Below are 24,020 nucleotides of genomic sequence, written 5' to 3' on the forward strand. Positions count from 1 at the left end.
TACTTACCACGCCTGTGATGCTCGTATAGAGTCCACATCCAAGCACGCAAATACCGATCAAGAATAGAAACAAGTTAGAAAATGCGTGTCGAATATTATGGTTCTCGGACTAATCGCCTTCTCTCAGGAGAAAGTACTATATGACCGGAGGTATATAGAGGGCAAAGCCCGAGGTTAGAAGATAGCCTATAATAGCCAGGAGCTCTGAGAAGAATGGAATAGCTTCTGCAATAATCTATGCTACTGTCGTGACGAGAGAAACAGTTACTAACTAGGTAACCTAACCCTTGGTGGTGTTAACGTAACGAACCACTGATTGTTGATACATTCTACCATGAATAAATCGACAGGCAACTGTTGTATTGATTGAATCGGAGATGAATATGATAGGTAGAGCCACGCTAAATGCAATTTTAGCAAATAGAGGCCCTGCTGATAACAGTGTAGGAGACTGGACGTCTTGCCCGATAAAAGCATATATCGTAGCACTAGTAATGGTATATATTGTGGTCTGGGTTACCCCTAAGGTAAGAATCGATTTTGTGAAATCCTTCGGAGTATGTATCTTATCCATAAACGAAGGCTGAGCGGAGGCGAAGGAATATGCAAAAACAATGTTGGAAATGGTAATAAAGGCTTCACTTAGTGTAAGGTCATCTTTAGCCCAAGAGGACCAATCTAAAGATACGGGGCCTGTGTTTTGAATGCCAGTCGCGATTATGCTAATTCCAATAGCCACAATAATAGAAACAAAGTCGATGTAGCCGAGAATAGAGATTTTAGCAAAGGAAGGTGGCACTGCGAAGGCAAAGAGAATCACAGCAGACACAACACTGAAGAGAATGGCGTATATATTGCTCTGTGTTATTGTAGCGAGAGCAAGTTTTCCGGTCAAACAATGCGAGCCGACTGTCAGGATCATTAGAGCCATGAAAGCCACACTAAAAATCTTGTCTCCAATACCACCCATCAAAAGATGTCCGAAGTTAACATAATAAGGAAGATGTGGATACTTAAGCTTCATGAGACCGATAATATAACTCGAGTAAAGGGCAATCATACCGAAGCCGGCTGTCAAAATAACTCCCGCAACCATTCCTAGCGTCGCAAATGCGGAGGGAAGACTCAAGCTACCGAGGGCGACAGATTGAACAATCAAAACAATAGTCAGGCGCTTCCATCCCAGGCGATGAAAATGCCTATCGCCCTCGGCAGCTTTGATATGCTCGTGGTTGCCCATAGTGTGCCCGAAAATTTCACCTTCGGATTGCTCAAGATCCGTCGCGTCCTTGAGAACCCTCTCTTGAGACAGATACTGTTGAATATCACGGCCGCTAAGCTTATGGAGGGGATTAGGGTCAGAGGTATAAAGGCGGGCTACCCCTCTTCTGTAAATAAGTCAACTAGAATCAATCAGACAATCACTTATCTCAACACTACCGGAAAACAAATATCTGTTCACCACTTCTTGCAACACGGCTAACAAGAAGCTCTACATAGTCCCAAAATAAACATAAGAGCTGCTTCTCATTTTGTCAACTCTCCTGAGAGGTTTCTATCGGGGCGACATGGCTCATATCTGTGTTGGCCTCTTGCTCGGGAACACCAGCAGTAGACCCAAGAGGAATAGATGTCCTTTAAGATTCATATCAAAAGACTGTCCCATATAGACCGTCGTCCGAAGATTTGGAACCCGTATGGTTCCTGCGGGAGTCCTGAGTCCTGCGGGAGTCCTGAGTCCTGAATCAATAAACGGATTGACCCGGCTACTTGGAGTATCTCGTTCATATCCAGGGACATTATCTCCGTGAAAATCTCCGACCCCCGATCACCGAGCTTCTCCGGTATCTGCTGGTCAATGATGCACCAGTAGTTGATCGAGATGCGAACAAGCGAACACCTCTCTCCTGGGCTGCAGAATTCAGTGCATTGGGCACCGTAAAGATTTTGATAGCAAGGGGAGCAGAAGTCAACTCCACGGATGACATGTACACAACTCCTCTATCGTGGCTGATACATGCTGGTGGAATGAATAGCCAGAATGCGGCCACAAAGGCCTACCTGGTAAGCAAGGGCGCACGAGAGAGGGGGGCTAAGTGACGCTGGATTCTGAAAAAAATAGGGATGTTTTGACAGAACTTGTGCATCAATCAAAAGCATGGAAAGAAGCCAATCCTGGTGCTCTAAAGTTCCATCGAAGGATGGGCGAGGTCATCGGCACGGACCAGTGGCCTATCGGTCCGATTAAGAGTCGAGCACGGCCCCGTGCTCGTCAAGCATTGCAAGGGCGGCGCCGAGTTGATTGACGTGGAGCTCTGCGGCAATCGAGTAAATAACGGTCTGAGACGGTTCCTACGAACAAGAATTTTTTTTCCCTTGATATCTCGTATTTTCATTCTTCCACCGACTTACAGACAATAGTATCACAATTAAAGTACAGTAACGACCGTTTGCATTTAGGAATCTCGACTTCTATCTTAGATTCGGTGCTCTTGTAGATTGCACAGTCTGCAGGAGTTTGCAGCGAACCACTACTCGCAGTCACCGTTGATTACGACGTACAACACCAGAAAACAAGCTTGGGACTGTCTTGAAACTTCTTGTACTTTATAATGGGCACAGAGTTAGCCAAGGGAATTGACAACTCCTCATGAGCGATCGAAGAAATCCACCCTATGGCTGGCAGTTTTGTTTGCTACTTTCACGAGAATTTTCAGCCTCCATCCCGTGCCAGTCGTTTGAGATACGTTTTCTGAATTCGGTGAGTTGGTAGTCGACACACTGAAAGGGACACTTACTTGTAGCAGTTCCTCCACAGAGAGACTCCTCAGCTGCTCCGGCAGGTGCTGGACCTCGGCGCTCCATGGATGCGGGGGTGGATTTTTCTTCATTAATTTCTCCACAATTTCCGCCAAAGCGAGGAGTTTCAAGGTGGGCGCATCCATCTCCGACGCAGTGATCTCGCAACTGCGCTCCACCGCAGCTGAAATGTGCCTTTAGCATCCCACGTGTAAGGTGTGAGTGGGGCGGTTGGTTCGTTATGCTTACCGATTTTGACTTGGCCCGACTCGGTGAGCAAGATGGTGTCCATGCTCAATATGGGGAGCGCTTTCCCCTGGTCACGCAAATACTTGATTCCGTCAAGAACCTGTTGAATGTGAGCAACAACACCCGTTCACGACAAGACTCTCGAAACGCACCGGTCTGACGATCGCGGCAATATCGCTCTCAGTAATCGGACATCTCGATGCCAGAATCTGGTTGACAGAAAGCTCCACTGGTTCCCATACCAGAAACGCGTCATCTCCGTGATGGTAACAATCCAGCAGACTTGGAAAGCTAGGATGGGAGACCTGGGTCATCGACTCGACCATAGTAACAACTGATGATGACTGCTGTTTTAGTCGTTCGATGTTGACTAGCTCGGCCTTCTTCGTTCGACGATGAGCAAGGCAAACGCTGCGACCAAGGAAGATCTCCACAACAGGTTCATATGTCTGCCACAGATCCTCTGTCGTCTGTAGTATCTTTAGAGGGGAAACTCTGATTGTCGGTCCTGCTGCGGGAATAGTCACCGACTCGGGTCCGCTGTTCATTTGCTGGTCAGGTGTTTGGGATACACGAGGTTGGGTGTCAATTTTGAACCAATTTGGTTTGTCATCTAACCAGACCGTCGTCCGTCGACTGGGTTCCGGATGGGTAGAGTTCATCTTAGATAGGTTAGCTGGGTAATGAAACCGATAGGACTTGACGGTCACAGTCGATGAACTCCTAGAGAGTGCGGACTTGCTCATTTATATGTGTTGTGATATGAGGCTGTCGCTGATCAGGAATGAAGCCGCAACATTCGGAAATAATTCCTACACTATCTATACGAAGTTCCAAGTTGATTGGAAATCAACTTGGACTTCATGCTGTATATATGGCCTCTCTGTAGCCCTCTGAAATGGAAATAATTAAGCTTCCTTTTATACTACAACAGGTTATGAGCCCGAGTGTTTGCACTCGGGCATTCGTATTTCAGTCTAGTGGTAAAAACAGCTTATTTGCGACGAACCGGTACTTGAATTAAACCATCATCCATCCAATCCGATTTACCGTAGAGTCTAAAAAAAGGAATGCAAACGAGAAAGGAGAGATTGGGCTCCCTGGTGGTCTAAAATTGCTAATTTAGATGGTCCGTTTGTACATTCGGTTAACAATGGTGATGAGGTTAGGCTGACCATTCTTCAAAGTAAATTAGTGAGGGTCGGGTCGGTTGTCAATTCTGTTGATTTATGCGTGAATCCGCCTGGATTGACAATTAACCACCTCAAGGTGACCTAAACTGAACGTTGGAATTCATCTAGACCCGACCGGCAGACCCACCACCCTCTCTTTTCACCACCCTCTCTTTTCACCACCGTCGCCGCTCTAACTTCAGGTTTCAACCGTTTTGACATTAAACAGTTAAACATCATGGGGTGGAAAAGGCAAAGGGGGAGATCAGCCTCTATGAAAGTGTTCGGCTCGCTCTGGGTGGTTTATCCTTGTGAACTCATGAACACGGTAACCAACAGAACGTAAGTGTCGTTCATGACCGATCAACTGGTGGACACGTGCCCAGCCTCCCCCACGTGCCTGACCCCCGGTTTCTTCACTTTCTTTTCACCACCGTCTTTTAACCACCCGTCCTTATTGCACAATTCCATAGACGTAGCCGGACAACCTTCAGTGGCAGGCCGGAATGATCATCAAATCTTGTTCACAATTTTTTCACTGTTAGGCTCCTCTCCCCACCCTCTTTTCACCATCATTCTTGACTGATGTTAATTCCATGGCCATTCAACTTACGAAATTCAACCTCCAGTTCCTGAGTCGCCAAGTTACTGGTAGCAAAAGGTTGCGACAAATAAACTAAAGAGACAAATAGCCAATGACTCCAACCAACTAAATATCGTAAAAAACTTCACAAGCTTGTTTTCTCGAATGTAAATGCTATCCCTCATTTTATTTCGTGCTAATGGGGTCACTATTTTGGCAAGTGCATGTGAATATGATGAATAAATGAATTTTATTTTTCGATTAAACAATTTTTGCACGTACAACTTGGCTTAACGTACTCTATCCAGGCGTTGCCTAAAATTGACAGATAGATGCATCAATCAAGATTGCTTTGTGAGATCATCTCCTGGTAGATTTATGTAGGTGCCTAGCTTATGGCAAGATGTAAAGAATGGAAGTCGAACTTCCAGTCAGAATCGGCTTTGAGTGACACCTGTACTTGAACGGTGATGCTGAAAGCCAGTTCTTGGTAGATTAATAAGACCCCTATTTGTGCCTGCTCATGCTCAATATATAGTGGTTATATAGAGGTTTTGAACGCTGGAAAATGAATTGTTACCAAGTTTCGTATTAAGTTGAAATATACATGTTCATTGAATACAAAAAATACCACATTGATACAGAATCCTGTGGCCGTGTCAAAGTGTGGCTGTGCAGTGTAGTCATTTGGTATCCAGTGTAGTCAAAATGTACATCCATGACAAGCCTAAACGAAATTTACAATACGAGTTAACTTACAATACTGCCACTTCGAAAACCTCAGTTTTAACTACTGGTTGGAGCAACCCTAGTTTGGATGGTCGAACGTTGAACAAAATAGGTACGTTCAGCATCAACAGATAAGGCATGATCTCTCCCAAGCTCTTGAAAAATATGAGCGAGCAGCTTCACCGCAAAGGTATTCTGACTCAAACGAGGCGAAACTAATCTGAGGCAACCATTTGTGATCCGGTGGGCTTAACCTCAACTTTTGACTCAATACTTACAGTGAGAAGAAAGTGAAACTCGACTAACAGCTCCCAATCCATTTAATTTTACGCCGTAAATCTAGGATCCGGTAAAATCCCTATATAACTATTATGGTATACAGTTACAGTGACTACGCAAAAGTATTTGGAACACCAGCCCCACATAGCCTTATTACATAATATTCTGCCGGTCCTAAGCTTTCACTAAAACCTCATAATAGTAACAAATCTACAAATCTACTCACTTACAATGCTCGTAGGCCTTACAGAAAGTAAAATTATCCGTTTTTTTATCGAACCTGTAATCCATATCGCGTTGCTCGCATCTTAGCGGAGACTGCACTTACGATTTTTGGTAGGCGGTAGGGGTTACTTTAGGCGGTCAGTAAAGTGGGGTCGGGGGTGTTCCAAATACTTTTGCGTAGTCACTGTAGGTCTACCATTAAGGACTACTAGAACGGGTAGTCTAGTATAATATACCTCATACCTAACAGTAGACTATACTACGGAGGATTATAACTAAGGTAACTATACCCTATTCGCACTTACTCATAGTGACTACCAGGCACCGCGTAATAACCACACGGAGGAAAGACGCTGCTATTGGGAATCCCATTTTCTAGAAGTTTTCTTAACTTGCGAGTCAAGGACTATTTGAGTTTACTTCTGAACTCAATATTGAATTTCTAGAACAGAAGATTCATAAGCATATTGCAGCTGTTTTACATTGTACTTCGTGACCTTCGTGCTTCCGACGCTTCATAACGAAACCCCGAAACACCGAACCCACGAAACACCGAACCCACGAAACACCGAACCCACGAAACACCGAACCCACGAAACACCGAACCCACGAAACACCGAACCCACGAAACACCGAAACCACAAAACCCCGAAATCCCGAAACGCTTACTTGAGATACCAGGTTTAAGGTTCTAGCGCCCGTGGCACAGGCCAACCCTCTAGATCCGGCGCGGGGTCAAATAGGGGTTAGTTGGCTAACAGTGGAAGAAGCACGAGCATTGCCATGCTGTGACTTGGATTTGCATATTCCATGGCATAAACACGCGCTACAATAGCTGAACACCTCGAGCCTAGGTCGAAGAAAAAACTTGAACCTGATACCCCTGAATCCTTCTGCTTTCAGCGTTTGTTTTTCTGTACCCTGCCCGACAGTCAAGTTCACTAAATACAATACCTTAGATAGTCCTCGCCCAAACTTGGCAGTATATCCTCAGAATGGGATCCGCAACCATTCTACCTCTCCAAGTCGTGATTGTCGGAGCGGGCATCGCAGGTCTCACCGCAGCCGTCGCCTGTGCTGAGAAGGGATTCTCAGTTCGCCTCCTCGAATCCACCGCCAAATTCTCACACGTAAGTCACATACCTAAAGGCTATTTGCACCAGCTAAAAGTGTGCCACAGCTCGGCGCAGGTCTTATGATATCCGCCAACGCAAGCCGCGTGCTCTGTGGCATGGGACTCCGTGAGCAGCTGGATAAATGCGGCATCCACATGAAGCGTGTGGTATTTAAGAAATTCGACGATGGCACGGTACTCGATGAGCGAGTATATGGCAATATCGAGGCGGAGCTAGGCGGGCCAAATTGGCAGATTCATCGTGCAGATTTACATGATGTCTTGCTTCAAAAGGCGCAGGATCTGGGGCTGATAATCTCGATGGGTGCGAAAGTGAGCAAGTATGACCCGGAGAACCCAAGCGTGGTCTTGGAGGATGGAGAATTTGTCCAAGGCGATGTGATTTTGGTGGCCGATGGTAAGTCCAACTGCAACGACCAGTATGGCCACTGTCTGACGGTCGTATGATAGGATACCGTTCTCGTGCTCGAGAAGAAATTTTGGGAAAGTATATGGAACCTCGTTTCAGTGGAAATTCCGCGTACCGCTCTATCATTCACCGCAGCAAGTTCGAAAACGATTCTGAGCTAAGCGAGTTAATGAAGACCGAGAATCAGACTACTTACGTGTGGTAGGGTTTACTATCCCCAAGCTTCTCTTGGGTCGTCGTGGCTAAATCATCAAAACAGGGTCGGAGAAGGCTGTCACATACTGGGCTATCCAATCCGACGCGGAGAGTATTTCAATGTAGTATCCACTCAACCAGCCATCCGCACCACGGGACCGAACTACGTTGTTCCTGTGACGGCCGCTGAGTTCCATGATAGATACGCACACTGGGATCCATTGCTTGAGAAAATCCTCAGCAAGCTCCCCGAACAAAACGTCCTAGAGTGGAAGCTCTGTGATTTGGAGCCTTTGAACACCTGGTTATTTCCCGGAGGAAAGATTGTCTTGATTGGAGATGCTTCACACGCAATGCTTCCATCAGCGGCACAAGGCGCTGGTATGGGCATTGAGGATGGTGCAGCCATTGCAGAGCTTCTTGCGCGGATAGAGAACCGGTCTCAGATCCCTGCCGTATTGAAAGCTTTCCAAAAGCTACGACTTCCAAGATGTACAGAGGTTGTGGACAGTGGGAGGCAGAATGCAAAGAAATGGCACAACAAAGACGCAAAGGGTGGAACAGTGACTGATGATATTTGGGATTATGACGTGGTAGCCGCGGCAAGACAAATAACTCTTGAGATCTGATCTAAGGCTACGTCACGGGGAAGTAATATAGCGTTGTATGAAGTATCAAGCTCGAATTTATTTCATGTCAAGGTCATGCAAACAGCTTAATCTTCATTTCTCGCTTACCATTGTAGTTTCTTGCTTCCCAGGCACGGTCCCAACTGGTTAATAGACACAGTCTCAAAGCCCAACCCGAACGAGAGTGTGATGAATTCCCTAGTAATGAGTCCAGAAATTGAATTTCAGCTCCGTACTTTGAAACTTTGACCCTTCCTGAATGTGAAATGGTTTTATGAGTAGTATTCTAGCTGGTTTAAATATGTGTTATACTTTTGCCATTTCGGTAAGTGATTTATGTTCACTGTATATTGTTATGTCAATCTATTGCAACAAAGCATAATGGATGCAGTCAGATGCTCGTCTTGGATGCCACCTATGGAAGTGTTATAATGCTGTGCAATTCTGTGCAATTCTGTGCCTATATCATCAACACTTACAGTAAACTCCCGTTTTCGGCACGACCCTCCGTGCAACAGAATTTTGGTGTGCCTAATGAAAATGTGCCTGTTATATTGCGCTAATCCTAAACAGGCAACCACTAGTCTGTTTTTGGTCAAAAGTAGTCATCCACTCTCCTCTGTTTCCTGCCATCTATCTGCAGCCGAGAAAAAAGATGACCGATCCTCTCTATATCACGTAGATCTCTCTCAGTAATACCCTCTTGGTGCTGAGCAAATTGAAGAGCTTTATGCATATATTCAATAGCTTCAACACGTGATAGGATATCCAGTGGTGGTCCGAATATATATTCGTCCTGGTCATCCTCGCTATCCTGTGCATCACCACCAACACCACCGGCGTTGTCTTCTGAAAAATCAATGATAATATCAGACATATCAGGCTCTTCAACGTCGAAATTTTCACCTGGAGGGTCTAGGAATTGCTCTAGTTCCATAACCTCTGGACCAGGAAGCCGGTCGGTTACCTGTGTGTATAGATCACCTAGTTGAAGGTCTTCAGATTGAGACACATTCATCTCATCAGTGCTAGGACTAATGCCCGTGCTGTTCACAAAGCACTTCCGAATAGTCTCATCTAGAACGTCACGCCTCCAGGTCTGGATAATCTAATGTAGTGTGTAATAGAGGCTCATTCTCTGCGTAGGGTCGACGCCCCGGTCTATCATATTGATCATCCATGTCATCCATTTCTTCCGATAATGGTGCTTAAGGTTTCGGATAATACCTTGGTCTAATGGCTGGTAGATTGAGGTCGAGTTTGATGGCAAAAACACGACTTTGATGTTAGATGGCGGCGGCGTATTATCAAGCGCAGAGAGATGGGCACTAAAGTTATCGAGTAATAGAACGACTCGTCTTTGTGTGCCAATATGCCTATAGAACGAGCGAAACCATTCTTGCATAAGGTCGCCGCGCATCCATGCGTTCTTATTCCTTCGCCAGACGCATCCAATTGATGATATATTAAGTTTTCGTAGAGCGCGAGGCGTCTTTGCAGTGCCTATTAACCAGAGAGGCATTCGATCCGAACCAGTCGCATTTGTCGTTACTGCGAGAGTAATCCTAGTCTTATCTTTCTTATATCCAGGACTACCCTTGCTTGATAGACCACCATTAGGCATTCGACGCCAGAATAGACCTGTTTCATCCATATTGTAGATATCGTTTGGCTGATATTGGTCACAGATAGCTCGAACAGCCTCCATCTCGGTATGTATCGAGGTCGGGACCGATGCAGATTCGCCGTAGGAGGTATGATATCGGATCGAATGGCGCTGTTTAAACCGGGAAAGCCACCTTTCAGAGAAAAGCGGCGGGTCGAGGTCTTTATACAGTCATTCTCGAAATTGCCTTGACCGGTACACACTTCGATTCTCTTTGTTGGTCCCACTGCCAAGCCCTTAGCGCGGATAATATATTGTGCCCACAACATTAAGTTGCGGTCCGACGTGGTCTGGCCCAGCTAGTACAGCAACGTTTAAAACGTGGGGCCATCAACTTAACACGTCCAGCCAAATATATGATCCGCGCTAAAGGCTTGGTAGTGGGGTCACGAAAGAGAATCGAAGTGTGTACTGGTCAAGGCAATTTCGAGAATGACTGTACTGGGGTATTTTCTTCCAGTATTCGACGACTTTACTCTGAATCAATGAGCCTGTTATAGGAAAGCCAGCATTCTCGTGACGCTGCTGCCAGATATATAGGGCCTCATCCAATAGAGGCCACCGAGATGCTAACGGGCGTTTGTTCTGGCCAGCAAAACTAGTATCAAGGTGCTCGTATTTAGATGAAAGGATCTTCGAGACGGTCGCACGGTTGATATGACGATTGAATTGAGATGAAAATCACTCAGCGCATGCTCTCTGAGTAGGTTTAGGGTGTGTCTCAGATGCATAGATACGTAGTGCTTTCTTCTGAGCGTCGGATATACCTTTATTGGGCTGTTTTGGTATAGCCAGCCTGGCTGACAGGGTGACCGAAGATGGAGTGGAAGGGGTAGAATCCTGAATTATGATTGGTCGACTGATATGACTAAGCAATAGTTGAAGAGAATTTTGTGTGCCAGACAAAAAGTGTGCCGGATAGTGTGCTTATATATGGGAAAACTCTAAGAAGTGGGTCCATCCACCAAATTTGGTGCCTAATGAAAATGTGTGCCTAACCTGGGCGTGCCGAAAACGGGAGTTTACCCTACTGTTTAGATCACGTGATATCTCTGTTTGCTCCCAGGTAGACCTCGCCAAAATTGCGGGTTAGGTTTCGACCCTTGACGCAAACCCGCCAAGAGATTTGAATACAGGTAAAAAATACCCCATTGCGTATTTCTATATATGTTATAGGATGTATTACGGTTGTTATTCAGTAATATACGGGCTTATGGGTAATTGGCGGGTTCGCGGGTACCCAAAAAGGCAATTTGTCGCAACAAACTTAGGGCATTTTACGTCTAGACCAAAAATGCTCCATGGGCTATATTCTTACTCTATACGGTTATTTATTGCTTTGACACAACATGGCAAGTTCTCCCCCCAGCATTTAGTCTCTTTGCTCTGTAGATAGTTCCTTTCTTTCTCCACGCATTCAGAGATTGTCCAGACTCTCCTTTCTAGTAGATTTCTAGATATCTCTGCCCTCACTTATCTACATTCTTCCCATTTCCTTCAGTAATCGAATGGCCTCTTCATTCTGGCCAAACCGATCCTAATCCACATCAGTAAGCTTAAAGGCACAAATTTAATAATCAGAAACTTACTGGCAACAAATCCCACGCCGACTCGGGTATGTCCTCAGCAACCAAGACCCCGCAATCCTTCAAGGCCCATTCAGTAAACAATAAGCTACGGCAACTCTCCAGCATGAATGTGAGCTGGTTTTCACCGACACGCATTGCCTTCATCTTTGCATGCATGGCTCCCACGGTGCGTTCGTCCGCGTTTCCATGCGGCGTGAAGCCTGCCTCATAACTTGCGCCGCCAGGTGAGAAGACCTCTGATCGACCGCCAGTTCCTTCTGGGCCATAGATGCGAGCCAGGAACTCAGAAGCGCAATTCCGGTGGAAGTATGGGGGGCGGAAAGTATGTTCGGCGACGTCCCAACGAGGTCCAAAGACCAAAAAGTCACAGAGAGGGGCGTGAGGATCCCGAGACTTGGCAGTAAGGACGGTGTTGATGCACGGATCGGTATGATCTACGGAAACTGTGTTGTGGTAGACGAACTTCGAAAGATCGTACTTGTAGGGAATATAGTTTCCGTGCCAGGCAACAACGTCAAAAGGAGTATGGTTTTGGCTCGTGTTGTAGTACTCCCCTCCTTGCTTGGAAATGATATTCCATGCTCCAGTAGTCCTTGTGTCTATGTCAGCAGTGGGAAAAAGAAAGTCACGAGAGTTGGCTAATCCATATCCACCGAGTGGTCCAAGCTCAGGAAGCTCCCATTTGGTACCCCATGTCTCGATAATATATCCTCTTGCACCACTTGGTGACTTTGCTTCATTTATTTCAAGCTTGAAGCGCAGACCTTGCTGTATGACACAGATCTCAGACGGCTGAAGGTAGATGTGACCAAATTCCGTTGTGATATCGAGATGGCCTTCTTGAGCAACGAACAAGAAGTCGCCATCCATATTGACAAAAGCCTTGCCTTGCATGCTGCTGTTGATTGCGAAGATATGGTATGCAAGTCCCTCCCTAACACTGGGCTGGCCACTTCCTCCAAGTGTATGTAGACCGTTCACGAAGTCCACGGCACCATCCGCCTTATCTGGAATGATAAAAGGAGACCAAGAGACTTGGGCGGGGATGTTTTGGATATTTCCGGACGCATTCATAAATGCAGCCGTAACTGAAGTGTTGGTCTTGATCTTTGTTGTCGCTCCGTGGACACACGCAGGACGTCGCCGATACACGAAGTTTCTCATCGAGCCTGAGCGGGGTGCCGCGAAAGAGGATCCGGTGATCTGTTCTGCGTAGAGTCCATATGCGCAAATTTGGGGGGAGTTTTGCCCGATGGGTAAAGCACCTGGTATGAATTCTGACTGATGTTCGTTGCCAAAGCCAGTGAGATAGTTGTATGGGTCTTCTGGGCGAGTGGATTTCTTGGACCTTGCGTCCATCCAGTGGAAGACACGAGTGTTGAAGTGGCCAAAGTCACCCATCTTACGTGTCCAATTTCTGTTCAGAGTCGTTATACTAGGTTGGTTTCCAAACTGCACAATGGATAGCAAGAGTGCTAGTTATATTCATTCGAAGTGAGGCTGTAGATCTTCTAAAAAGACCTTCACGTAGTGATGGCACGCGAAGCCAAGCACAGCCATGATCAGTCAAGAGTATCTTAACAATTACTAATTCTCAGTCCGGCTTGGAAATCATGATAACCCCGTGCACCCCAACTATAAATTGCCGAATGTTGTACTACGAAAGCCCGTGAGTAAATGCCGGGAATGGCTCTATTTCCGGTTCGCCTACCCAGCCTTCAAACCGCCATAGACAGAGTAAATCCGAACCGGAGCTTCACAAAACACCACTGCTGGTGAGGCATCAAGCTGTTGTGTCTGCCCAGATACTCAGTTAAGGTTTCATGCAGCAGACTCCTGGATGCTATGCGGGGTACCCCATGTTTGATGCCCCTTTCTCGAGTACCCAATACTATGGTTGTTGCGTGGCATTGAGTTCACTGGTGTTGGTGCTCACAAGAATATCTATAAGTACCAGGCGTGAGATTAAGAACGCACCAATTTTCTACATACTTAGGAAGTGCTGCCTCGTTTCTCTGACTTCAATACTTCCTACACTTGCGCTTTTAACGCAGTACCGACTTCAAAAGCAATGGGTCTAGGTATACTTGAGCCCCGGATCGTAGTTTCCGGTTACCGGGTACCTGGCACAGTTTTGTTGGACTCCGATGCAATGACCTCGGAGGAAGCCATCCGGCTCGAAGCAGCTGGCTTGAAGAAAGGATCTGGCAAGAATGCAGAGGTTGTGCTGGTCCCGCAGCCGTCATCTGATCCCAATGACCCTCTTAACTGGCCGCTTTGGCAGCGGGACCTTATCCTTCTATTTTACTGTTACTGTACGCTTTGCTGTATTGGCGGGTAAGATATCTTTTCCCCTTCAGCATGAAATCACTAACGGTTCATAAAACAGCGTTGGCCCGATCTTGTCCTCTATGGTTATACCCTTGATTATGGAATGGAAAATAACTTTTACCGACGCATCTCTACTCCTTGGATACCAGCTCTGCGCTGTAGGTGCTGTCGGAGTTGTCGTTTCTGCTTGCGCCCGCAAGTATGGAAAGCGCCCTACACTCCTCTGGTCAATATCTTGCGCTTTTGGTGGAACAATCTGGGCGGCGCGGGCTCAATCATACGGCTCAATGCTTGGAGCTCGTGTTATGCAAGGACTCGGGATTGCCATGTTTGAGAGTGTTACATACGCCATCGTTGGTGATATGTACCATGTTCATCAAAGAGGAACACGAATGACCTTCTACATCATGGCGCAGTCCGGGATCGCCCAGCTTCCGACCACAATCGCTGGCAAGATTACGATGGATCTTGGATGGCGTTGGGTCTTCTACCTTTTGTCCATTTTTATGGGCATCGCCTGGATCGTTGCGGTCTTCTTTGGCTGGGAGACCCAATTCAATCGCAAGGCTATCTACAATCTTGATATTGGATTTCAGAACGATATTGACGATGTAATGGAACGCGTGACCGATGACGGAGTTATGGAACCTAAGAAGCCAGAACAAACACCACCAGTTACTACAGAAGGCAAGACCCGCGAGTCCTACGCGCAGAGACTCAGGCCATTCCATGGGGTTTTCACAGATGACGCTCTTTGGAAGATGATCGTCAAACCATTCTATATACTGATCAATCCAGCGATCCTCTGGTCTTGTCTCATCATCGCCTTTACCACTGTTTGGATAGTTGTCATCTCGTCTGTCATTGCACAAGCTTTCGCTGTGCCACCATTTTCACTTACAATTGCTCAGCAAGGATACATGTCAGCTGGGCCGCTTGTGGGGGGTTTATTGGGCTGTATTTGCTGTGGTCTAGTCTGTGACCCCATTGCCAGATATTTGACAAAGAAGAACAAAGGCATCTATGAACCCGAGTTCCGACTGCCAATGATGATTGCGGTTCCGGTCGTTTCAACAATGGGGTATTTCCTGTTCGGCAACCTGATTCAGCAAGGGCAAAACCCTGTTTGCGCGTCAGTGATGTTCGGTCTCGTGTTCGTTTCTGTACAGTTTGCTGCAGTTTCGACTGGTTCATATATCATCGATGCATTCCGTGACATTAACGTAGAGGTGTTCATCATCTCGATGACACTCAAGAACTTTATGTTCTTCGGCTTCACTTGTGAGTTATCCTTCTTTCAATCGTATGTAGGATGAAAATATGACCGTCAGTCTAGTCTTCTTAAACGATTGGTTCGCCGCAGCTGGTCCCGCCAAAATGTTCGACACTATCGGCGGTGTTCAACTTGCTTTATCATTAACGACGATCCCAATCTATATATTTGGCAAGAGAATCAGAGCTTGGTGGCATTCTTACAACCTTCTGGTTGCGAACGAAGTCTTGTAGTGGATAAGGGCTGGTTTGGGCATGCTGCTAACCTGTTATATTACTTACTAGTCCATATGACCAGTGAAGAGTTCAAGAGCTATGTTGCGCTGTAGTCTAAATTTCAAAGAAAGCATTTCCAATTACGACTTAACTCGGTAAGCAAAGACCCTTCAAAATCTCCCGTTATTAAATCTTGCAAACATCGGGCTCAAGCATTCATAACTGTGCTGGGATACCGTTCTGCTTGGGCATGCTTGACCCTGAAGCGCCGGTTTTTCCTGATCAAGCCCGAAGCGGGGTATGTTTTCATTGGCAAGAGTATCTTCGCACGGCATCATTTATCTATACTGCAACTACGAAGTCTGATGAACAATTGAACAAGCTCTTTCCCGGCTTTGAGCTTAATGACTTAGCCTCTCTCCGTAAGCCCTCTTCCAAGTGTCCAATGCACTTTCTAACATCCATCTCTGGTTCTCATTCGCATATTCCGTGGGTCTTCGGAGGATAATAGCATCGATACTTAACTCCACCACTTGACCTGTCATACGATCATCATCAAGAATCATATCATAAGCCCTCAGCGCTGTGGTCATTGGTGTGATCTGGTCACTTGGAAACAAATTGCGTATTTCCGGGGGGCATAAAGCCGTCATAATCAAGGCGGGACAGATCGCGTTGACAGTGATGTTCTCATTTTGGAGAAATGGGGCTCCGATGCATCGGGCCAATTGTACACAAGCTGCTTTTGCTGTGCAGTATTGGGCATTGATGGGAGACGGACTTTGTCGAGTACTGTTAGAGAGGGCTTTGCATTTAAAGGGAATTTTGCTTACTAGAGTCCCGCTACGGAGGATGTGATGATGATTTTCCCTCCTGGGCTTGCATTCTTTCTCGCGAAGTGTTTGTAAATCCAACAGCCCTGCACAACAGCTGTAAGATCCACTTCCATTGTCCTCAAGTCAAGAGGCTTTGGATCCCCATTCTCATCCAGCATTTCCGCCTTCATGTGGATATCTTGCACATCGTCGATACCCGCATTTGCTGCAAAGAGGTCAAGTCGACCCCTGCCCCAGCTGAAAGCGTGTTTAAACATTGCAATTTGATCAGCATAGGCAGTGACGTCTGCCTGAATAAACGAAACGTCTTCGCCAAGCTTGTCTCTGAGTTGAACACCTATGTCTTTGTTCAAATCCGCTATCACCACTCTCCAGCCTTTGGTCAGGAGATGTTGGGTCGTTGCAAGACCGATTCCCGAGGCACCTCCTGTCACGAGTGCAACAGGTCCCGACATTTTTTTTTTTTTAAAAAAAAAATCGGGTTGAGCAAAGAACCGCACTTAGTTTGAAAGAAAGTAAAATTCAAGAATTGATCGATCTTTACATGGGTGACCTCGAAGGTTAAGAGACTAAGTGGGTGTAAGTAAGATGTCACCAGTCCACAACGGGGTTTTCGAAAGTAGGTACGAAATTCATCCAGCCACTTGACTAGAATTATCGGGGTACTGAGGCCAACCAAAAGAGTTGAAATTTCCTCGACCTCTGTATTGGTATTTCCGTGGCCGATTACTCCGTACTGATGACAGACTTCAGCCCAACGCCATCAGTGATTGGAAGACATGTCTTGTTTTACGGCCCAGTGAGGGAACTAGTTAACTAGTTGACAACAGCCGATGACCCACGTACGTCAGACAGGTCACGGAGCCTGTAGTGGGGCTTCTCCCAAACACCGACCGGGTCTAGAACCATTCTGTAACCCCGCCCGGTGCTACAACTCCGGTCCCCGAATGAAGCCCCGCTTCTACGCTTACAAGCTTTCACCCGTACCCCAGATCTTTTCACTGGGAAATGCGGGTTAGCGTCACCCACCCCCTCACCTTGGGCTTTACTCCGTCCTTCTCTTGACGCCCAAGTAGTTCCGATTTTACGCCTCCCTGGATTCTGGACTTCAGATTGGCTTCATTTACCTTGCCCGGCATAGCCAGCAAGGTATTTAACATTACCGATCCCAGCGCCTGTTGTAGCTCACCCGTTGTTTTCACTACTCTAACTGTTACCGCAATGTTTTCGATTCTCACGTGGATCCAGGCCATTCTGGCCATCCTTGTACTAAATTATGTTGTCTCCAGCATCAGATTCAGCAGGAAATACAAGCTACCTAATGTCGTTCCTGGATGGCCTCTAATTGGAAACACTTTGGACGTTCCCTATCCAGCTGGAATGTGGGGAGTTAAGATGGCAAAGAAATATGGTGAAATGTACCTCTCACTACATGCATGTAACATGGGGAGTCCTGCTGATAAATCCAACAGGTTTACTTTGAACATCGGAGGACGCCGCTTAGTTTACCTCAACTCCTCCCGCGTCGTAACGGAACTTCTAGAAAAGCGAGCTAGCATCTACTCGTCTCGGCCACATCGTCCAATGCTCCAAGATATAATGTCTGCAGGCGCCCGTATCGTGTTTATGGGTTACACAGACCAGTGGCGGAGCCAACGCAAGATTATGCACTCCATTCTAAACAGTACGCAAGCGGAAAAGAAGTTCGTTCCATTTCAGGATCTGGAGGCAAAGCAGCTAGTCTATGAGATATTCAAAGATCCAGAAAACTACCACAAAGCCGGTCAACGCTTCTCTAACTCGGTCATTTTGAGCGTAATTTTTGGACGGAGGGCCAGAAAGGACGATGAGCTGTTACGTTTCATAATGCAGTACACGGCTACGCTCGGAGACTATCAGTTCAATCCATTAAAGAGTCCAGCCGATGTCTTCACCAAATTGGAGTATCTCCCAAAACCACTGCAATGGTGGCGCCCATTTGGAGAGTCATTTTGCGAAAAGCACGTTGCGTAAGTCTTATTGACCTTGGTACCTTCAGAGGTTTGTGGATCTAACCAAATGTGAAGCATCTTTCAAAAAGAAAATGACAAGCTCGAGGAAAAGATACGCGCGGGCACCGCGAAGCCTTGTTTTGCTGTCGAAGTTATTGAAGGAGCTGCGAGGAGAGAATTCAACATTTCCGATATCGAGAAAATCTATACCTGGACCTCTCTCATCGAAGCTGGAAGCGACACTTCTCGTGTTGCAATCCTGCAAATGGTAGCGGGTGCGGCATGCTACCCTGAGTGGGCGAAGAAGGCGCGTGAGGCTCTGGACCAAGTATGTGGAGCAAAGGCGGAACGGATGCCATCTCTTGGAGATCGAGCTCAAATTCCTTATATTTCGGCTGTGGTGAAGGAGACACTACGCTGGAGACCGTTTTTGCAGAGTGGCGTGCCGCATACCTTGACCCAGAATGATGAGTTTGAGGGCTATAAGTTTCCTGCTGGGACGGAATTTAGTTGGAATGCATACGCCATTGCGTTAAATGAGGAGGAGTACAAAGATCCAATGAGGTTCGACCCGGACCGCTTCATGAACGACGACTTGAAGTCTATCGCCAAGGGACACTGGGCTTTCGGAGCTGGTAAGGAGCTGATGATCATCATTTAAGAGTTCAAACTAACCACGTCAGGTCGCCGCACATGTGTTGGGCTGAACGTGGGTGCGAACAATCTTTGGATTGCTGCAGCTTGTATTCTCTACTGCTTTGACATCGAGCAAGATCCTGTGAGTACTGAGTCCTATAGCCAGCTGATGTACGAGCTAATAGATGAAGGATCATCCGATCGATCAGCTGAACACACTTTGGGAAGAGCCTTTACATGCTCCTTTCCATGTGAAGCTTTCGCCGCGAAGCCAAGCCCATATCGAGCTTATTGAGAGCAGTGGTGCTTTCGCTCTTTCAGCGGACTATTAGTGTATACAGCTTTATGTAAGAATGTGATCCACCACTTAGATTAGACATTGACAAGACAAGCTGAATTTCCCTCTTTCTAGAAGCTAGAAACTAGAATAGCTATTACGCCTACACAGTGGTAAGCAAAGTACGTAGTTGTATCTTTAGCTTAGCTTCGAGGCACGCTGGGACTGCTATGTGCTCCCTATGGAAAACCGATTCTCTACTCACCTTGGGCATTTTATGCCTGTTGTCATCTGTCGAATGGGTATCAAAGTTGCTGCGTAACACGGCGTGCTTGCTCTCAATTCAAACTACTACCCTATGCTCTGGCAAATGCATGAACGGGTCGATGGCAATAAATCCCAATTAAGCCCTTGCATTATGAATTTCTATGAATTTTCAATCCGCTTACGTTTCAACTCTGAGTTTAGACGCACTTTTTCCATCCGTCAATTCGTGTGGCTACTTAACCAGATATTCAAACAAGACACGCGAGGAGAATAAGGGAGGAAAGACAGATGAAGTTGTCGGACTTGCCATATTCAATGTTGAGAAACTGAGACTGAGCTCAGACATAACTATTTTCCGTGCCGCAGATGTGCTCAATTATTTTGCAGGTCAAGGCAGAGACGACCACAGAGGACCTCCAAAAATGGGTACAACCCTGCGACGAGTCTGTGTGGAAGGGTGAACTTTTTGGTGACGGGTGAGGGAGGTTGGGAGAGTAGGAAGAGCTACCTACGCCACGTGCCACTCCTTTTCCAAATTGCTTTGTGAGAGCTTCTACTCCTCCAAGGTATTGCGAATGGAGAGAGGAACATCATATTGAGCCGGGAAAGTACAAGCGGATAACATATAATACAGTCAACTCTCGTGGGCTGCACACCCTCCGGGGCATGGATTTTATCTTGCACACACCCAATGTGTGCAGCTCATGAGAGGATCATAGCTCGATTATGTAATATATACATGAAGCTTTTCCTATTTGGGCTTAAATCCCATCTCCATCAGCGTCTTCTGTCTCTTCCCATCTACCTCAAGCTTCTTAAAGGCTTTGGTTAAAGCCTCAATTGACGACATATGCTCCTCTGTGCACCCCTCTCTATGTGCAGCCCATAGTGATAGATCTGATAGGTGTCGTAGGATTACCGTGTCGGACGGAACCTCTGGTCTTGGCCCAAATATATATTCCTCGTCAGGATCAGGTAGATCATCGCCGATGTCCTCACCACCGAAGTTGATGATAATGTCGTCTAGCTCTGGCTCCGCGGTATCAACATTTTCATCTGATGGATTGAGAAACTCATCGAATGGTAGTATTTCATCCGCATCTGGTTGAAACGCAAGCTTTTCAACAACCTGATTATAAAGAGGCTTTAATTCAGGATCTACTAGGTTACTTCCTGTCTGGTCTTGATCAGCCTGATCTTGACCAGATAGTCGGTACCCAGGAAGAACAGTACTCTTGATGTAACAGTTCTGAATAGTCTCGTTGCTGACCTTTGTTCGCCATGCTTGCGTTAACCACCGTAGCGTATAGTTCAGACTCATACGTTCACGTGGATCGATGCCACGATCTAGCATACTTATCATCCAATACATCCAGCTCTTGCGATAGTAATGCTTGAGGTTTTGGATAATACCCTGGTCTAGGGGCTGGTAGATAGATGTAGCGTTCGCTGGGAAGAAGACTATCTGGATATTAGACGGCGGTGGCGCCTTTTTAAGGGCTATACGATGTGCACTGAAATTATCCATCAATAGAAGTACACGTTTCTGTCTACCGATTCGTAGGTAAAAAGTGCGTAACCATTGTTCCATAATTTCGTGTCGCATCCAAGCCTTCTTATTATAGCGCCACTTACATCCAATAGAAGCTAGATTTATACCCCTTAATGCGTGAGGTGTCTTTGCAGTTCCAATGATCCAGAGAGGTAATCGATCCGAACCGGTCGCATTTGATGCGACGACGATAGTTATCCTCGTCTTGTCTCTTTTCTGGCCAGGACGACCTTCAGATGTAAGCCCACCATTAGGCATACGACGCCAGTAAAGGCCAGTCTCATCCATATTATAGATATCCTCAGGCGCATATTCATCGCAGATGACCTGGATCGCTTTCATCTCATGATGTATCGAGTCCGGCACCGAGGCAGCCTCACCATGAAAGGTATGCCATCTAATAGAATATCGACGTTTGAAGCTGGTTAACCAGCCATCGCTGAATACAGGCATAGTCTGATCTTTGTACATCGGCATCGTCTTCCAATATTCTGCAGCCTTAAGACGAATCAAGGGCCCAGTTATAGGAAACCCCTTCTCTGCGTGTCGTTGTTGCCACTGGAATAAAGCCTCATCTAACAGCGGCCAGTGTGCAGTAGACTTCCTCGATTGAGTTCCAGCTTCGCCGTTATCCAGGTAGCTATACTGAGATGAAAGGGTTCGAGAAACTGTCGTGCGATCGATTATTCGGCCAAATTTCTCATGAAACCATGCAGCACAAGCTTTCTGGGTAGGCTTGGGACGTGTCTCAGACGCAAAGATACGCAGGGCTTTCCTCTGAGCATCAGATATAGTCGCATTTGATCGTTTTGGATAGGGTAATTTCGCTGAAAGGGTGACCGAAGATCGCACCGAAGGGGCAGGGGGGAGCGATGGCGACGGCGAGGTAGAACCATGTATTGTGATTGGCCAGATATGATGAGTAAGCGAATATAGGGGGAAATGAAAAGTGTGCAGACCATGAATGGTGCAGCCCACGAGAGTTTTATATGTAAAAGTGGGGCAAAACTAGTCCAGGCAGGAAAAAAGTGTGTAGCTGACAAATGTGTGCAACTCACGGGCGTGCAGCCCACGAGAGTTGACTGTATAAGGAAAGAAAGCTTCCCTTTTCGCAGAATGCGAACGCATTTCAGCTTCCGAAAAAATAGCATACAAATCAAGTTAAATATACTCCAACTCATCCGTGATCTGTATATACTTTGCATTCCAAAAATCCGTGAAGTAGTTGCTCTTTGAAAGCTAAGGTCCCCTGTCTCCCGCTTTGGACAGAACGGTTTCACCTCTCTGAAATATGTACTATCCAGGCTCATCATGCTCCTTAGCTGCAACTTGATTTCGTCTCTGAATCTTGGAGTGGCAGTCACCGCACCTATGCGCATGATCCAACATACAAGTTGTGCCGATGCTTCAACACCCAGTGTGTGCGAAGTATTGGTATATCTAAGTAGAAACGCCGAATTCGGCATATCTTGAATGAACGATCCCTTTCATATGTGCTTTTTGGATATGTCAACTTGAATCCCATCAAAACTGATCTGTGTTCCACTCGCAAACTTCACTCTGGGTCTTGTAGCAGTGATAATGATATCGGCGTTAACAAATGTCCCTCCTGTAGTTTAGATACCAGTTGTTATTATATTCTGGATTGTATATGTCACAATATTTGCTGACTGTGCAACAATATATGTACGGCTATGCTGGAGCATTGTGACGGTAGAAGCTGTTTCTGCAAGGAACAGTAAGAGTGTGTGTCACTGCAGTAGGTCCGCTGCAGATTATCACAATTTTCTTTCCTCTGTAATCGAGATCTTCCAGTCAGAACTATGGGTGAATTGTTCTATCTTTGAACTTTTTGATACCGGGAATTGTGGTCTTTAGTGGTTCATCATAGTCACAGGCTATTTCATCGATCTTGAGTGGAACTACCATGAGATTTTACTGGGCATTGAACCTCTTGTGGCTCTCATACATGCGCCTATCTAAGCAACCTCCTTATTGAGCTACTTAAAAAGCATCAAATTACTAATCATGCGCTCACGATTATTACGGATAATGTATCGAATAACAGTACATTACCAACTACTCTCTAAGAGGTTATTTCGCCCCTAGAGCTTCCTAGTAATATACTGACTATTCGTATACCATATATTACACGTGTTATACCGGCATTTTCGCTTCACAGGGGACATCTCTTATGTCCGATCCAGGTAAGGTGTGTGTCTAGTACGGGATAAACATTTCTCGGGACTGAGTAACAAACGTACCTTCTAGTTAGTTATCATGGTAGGATGATAGCGGATCTTTAATAATCGACCCGACCCCATCGAAGATTTATTTAGGGTCGGTTACCTATGGACCATAACTATTCTCGATTGCGATGCTTCGGCTATTCCGGGCATCGAGGCATGAAGCCTTCAGCGCTTGGAGGACTACTTGACAGGATTGACTAGGTTCCGTTAGCTGCCGCATTCCTTGCCGGCACCCGGGGTTGTTCATTCTATAATGCCGTTGGGTACCCGGAGCTGTCCATTCTTTAACGTAATTCCCGGCCAACCTGGCCACCCCAAAACACCATACTGAATGCGATAAATTACAGCTTCTTATCTCAACAACCATATCTATTTAGGATAAGATATTAAGTATAATCAATCTAGATAGTATTTGTAGCCTACTGGTACAGTAAAGGAAGATTGCTTTAAGTATTAGTAGAGACATGTTCGTTAAATCTCAATTGTCAAAATTACGCTGTACTTTATGGTAGAGCATTAAAATCCTTGTCCGAAGGGCCTAAATTGCGTTGAAAATATTCCTTTGCCTAGAGAGATGCATGTCCTAAAATTTTGACAGAAATAAATCCATAGTGATTGAAATATAGAGGAATCAATATTCAGCATTTTAGTATCTAGTATGGTGATTTGGGGTGGCTGGGTTGGCCGGGAATTACGTTAATGCCGTTATGGCTTTCTTAGTAACGGGCTAAGTC

The 24,020-nt window shown here is 46.1% G+C and overlaps 7 protein-coding genes across 7 annotated transcripts; 3 read left to right on the plus strand and 4 right to left on the minus strand.

Annotated features, from left to right (window-relative positions):
• Positions 1-280: 280 nt before the first annotated feature.
• N7458_002483 (uncharacterized protein) lies at positions 281-1,240 on the minus strand (the record flags this gene model as incomplete). The annotated part of the gene is made up of 1 exon (XM_056905866.1): positions 281-1,240. The coding sequence occupies one exon, from the start codon at positions 1,238-1,240 to the stop codon at positions 281-283; it is 960 nt and encodes a 319-aa protein (XP_056769973.1).
• Positions 1,241-2,648: 1,408 nt separating this feature from the next.
• Positions 2,649-3,710, minus strand: N7458_002484 (uncharacterized protein; the record flags this gene model as incomplete). Its single annotated transcript, XM_056905867.1, has 3 exons — positions 2,649-2,983; positions 3,049-3,148; positions 3,201-3,710. 3 exons carry the CDS (start codon positions 3,708-3,710, stop codon positions 2,649-2,651), a joined length of 945 nt encoding a protein of 314 aa, XP_056769974.1.
• Positions 3,711-7,031: 3,321 nt separating this feature from the next.
• Positions 7,032-8,404, plus strand: N7458_002485 (FAD/NAD(P)-binding domain-containing protein; the record flags this gene model as incomplete). Its single annotated transcript, XM_056905868.1, has 4 exons — positions 7,032-7,166; positions 7,217-7,568; positions 7,622-7,781; positions 7,840-8,404. The coding sequence occupies 4 exons, from the start codon at positions 7,032-7,034 to the stop codon at positions 8,402-8,404; spliced, it is 1,212 nt and encodes a 403-aa protein (XP_056769975.1).
• A 3,143-nt stretch (positions 8,405-11,547) lies between these two features.
• On the minus strand, positions 11,548-13,060 carry N7458_002486 (homogentisate 1-2-dioxygenase; the record flags this gene model as incomplete). Its single annotated transcript, XM_056905869.1, has 2 exons — positions 11,548-11,607; positions 11,660-13,060. 2 exons carry the CDS (start codon positions 13,058-13,060, stop codon positions 11,548-11,550), a joined length of 1,461 nt encoding a protein of 486 aa, XP_056769976.1.
• Positions 13,061-13,730: 670 nt separating this feature from the next.
• Positions 13,731-15,496, plus strand: N7458_002487 (MFS general substrate transporter; the record flags this gene model as incomplete). The annotated part of the gene is made up of 3 exons (XM_056905870.1): positions 13,731-13,996; positions 14,049-15,271; positions 15,327-15,496. 3 exons carry the CDS (start codon positions 13,731-13,733, stop codon positions 15,494-15,496), a joined length of 1,659 nt encoding a protein of 552 aa, XP_056769977.1.
• A 530-nt stretch (positions 15,497-16,026) lies between these two features.
• On the minus strand, positions 16,027-16,769 carry N7458_002488 (15-hydroxyprostaglandin dehydrogenase (NAD(+)); the record flags this gene model as incomplete). Its single annotated transcript, XM_056905871.1, has 2 exons — positions 16,027-16,258; positions 16,312-16,769. Coding segments are annotated over 2 exons (690 nt in total), but the record flags the coding sequence as incomplete, so codon positions are not given.
• A 766-nt stretch (positions 16,770-17,535) lies between these two features.
• On the plus strand, positions 17,536-19,273 carry N7458_002489 (cytochrome P450; the record flags this gene model as incomplete). Its single annotated transcript, XM_056905872.1, has 4 exons — positions 17,536-18,323; positions 18,381-18,940; positions 18,989-19,083; positions 19,127-19,273. The coding sequence occupies 4 exons, from the start codon at positions 17,536-17,538 to the stop codon at positions 19,271-19,273; spliced, it is 1,590 nt and encodes a 529-aa protein (XP_056769979.1).
• Positions 19,274-24,020: the final 4,747 nt, after the last annotated feature.

The sequence above is a fragment of the Penicillium daleae genome, assembly GCF_028827525.1.
Source record: "Penicillium daleae strain IBT 16125 chromosome Unknown utg000002l_segment0_segment0, whole genome shotgun sequence".
Lineage (NCBI taxonomy): Eukaryota > Fungi > Ascomycota > Eurotiomycetes > Eurotiales > Aspergillaceae > Penicillium > Penicillium daleae.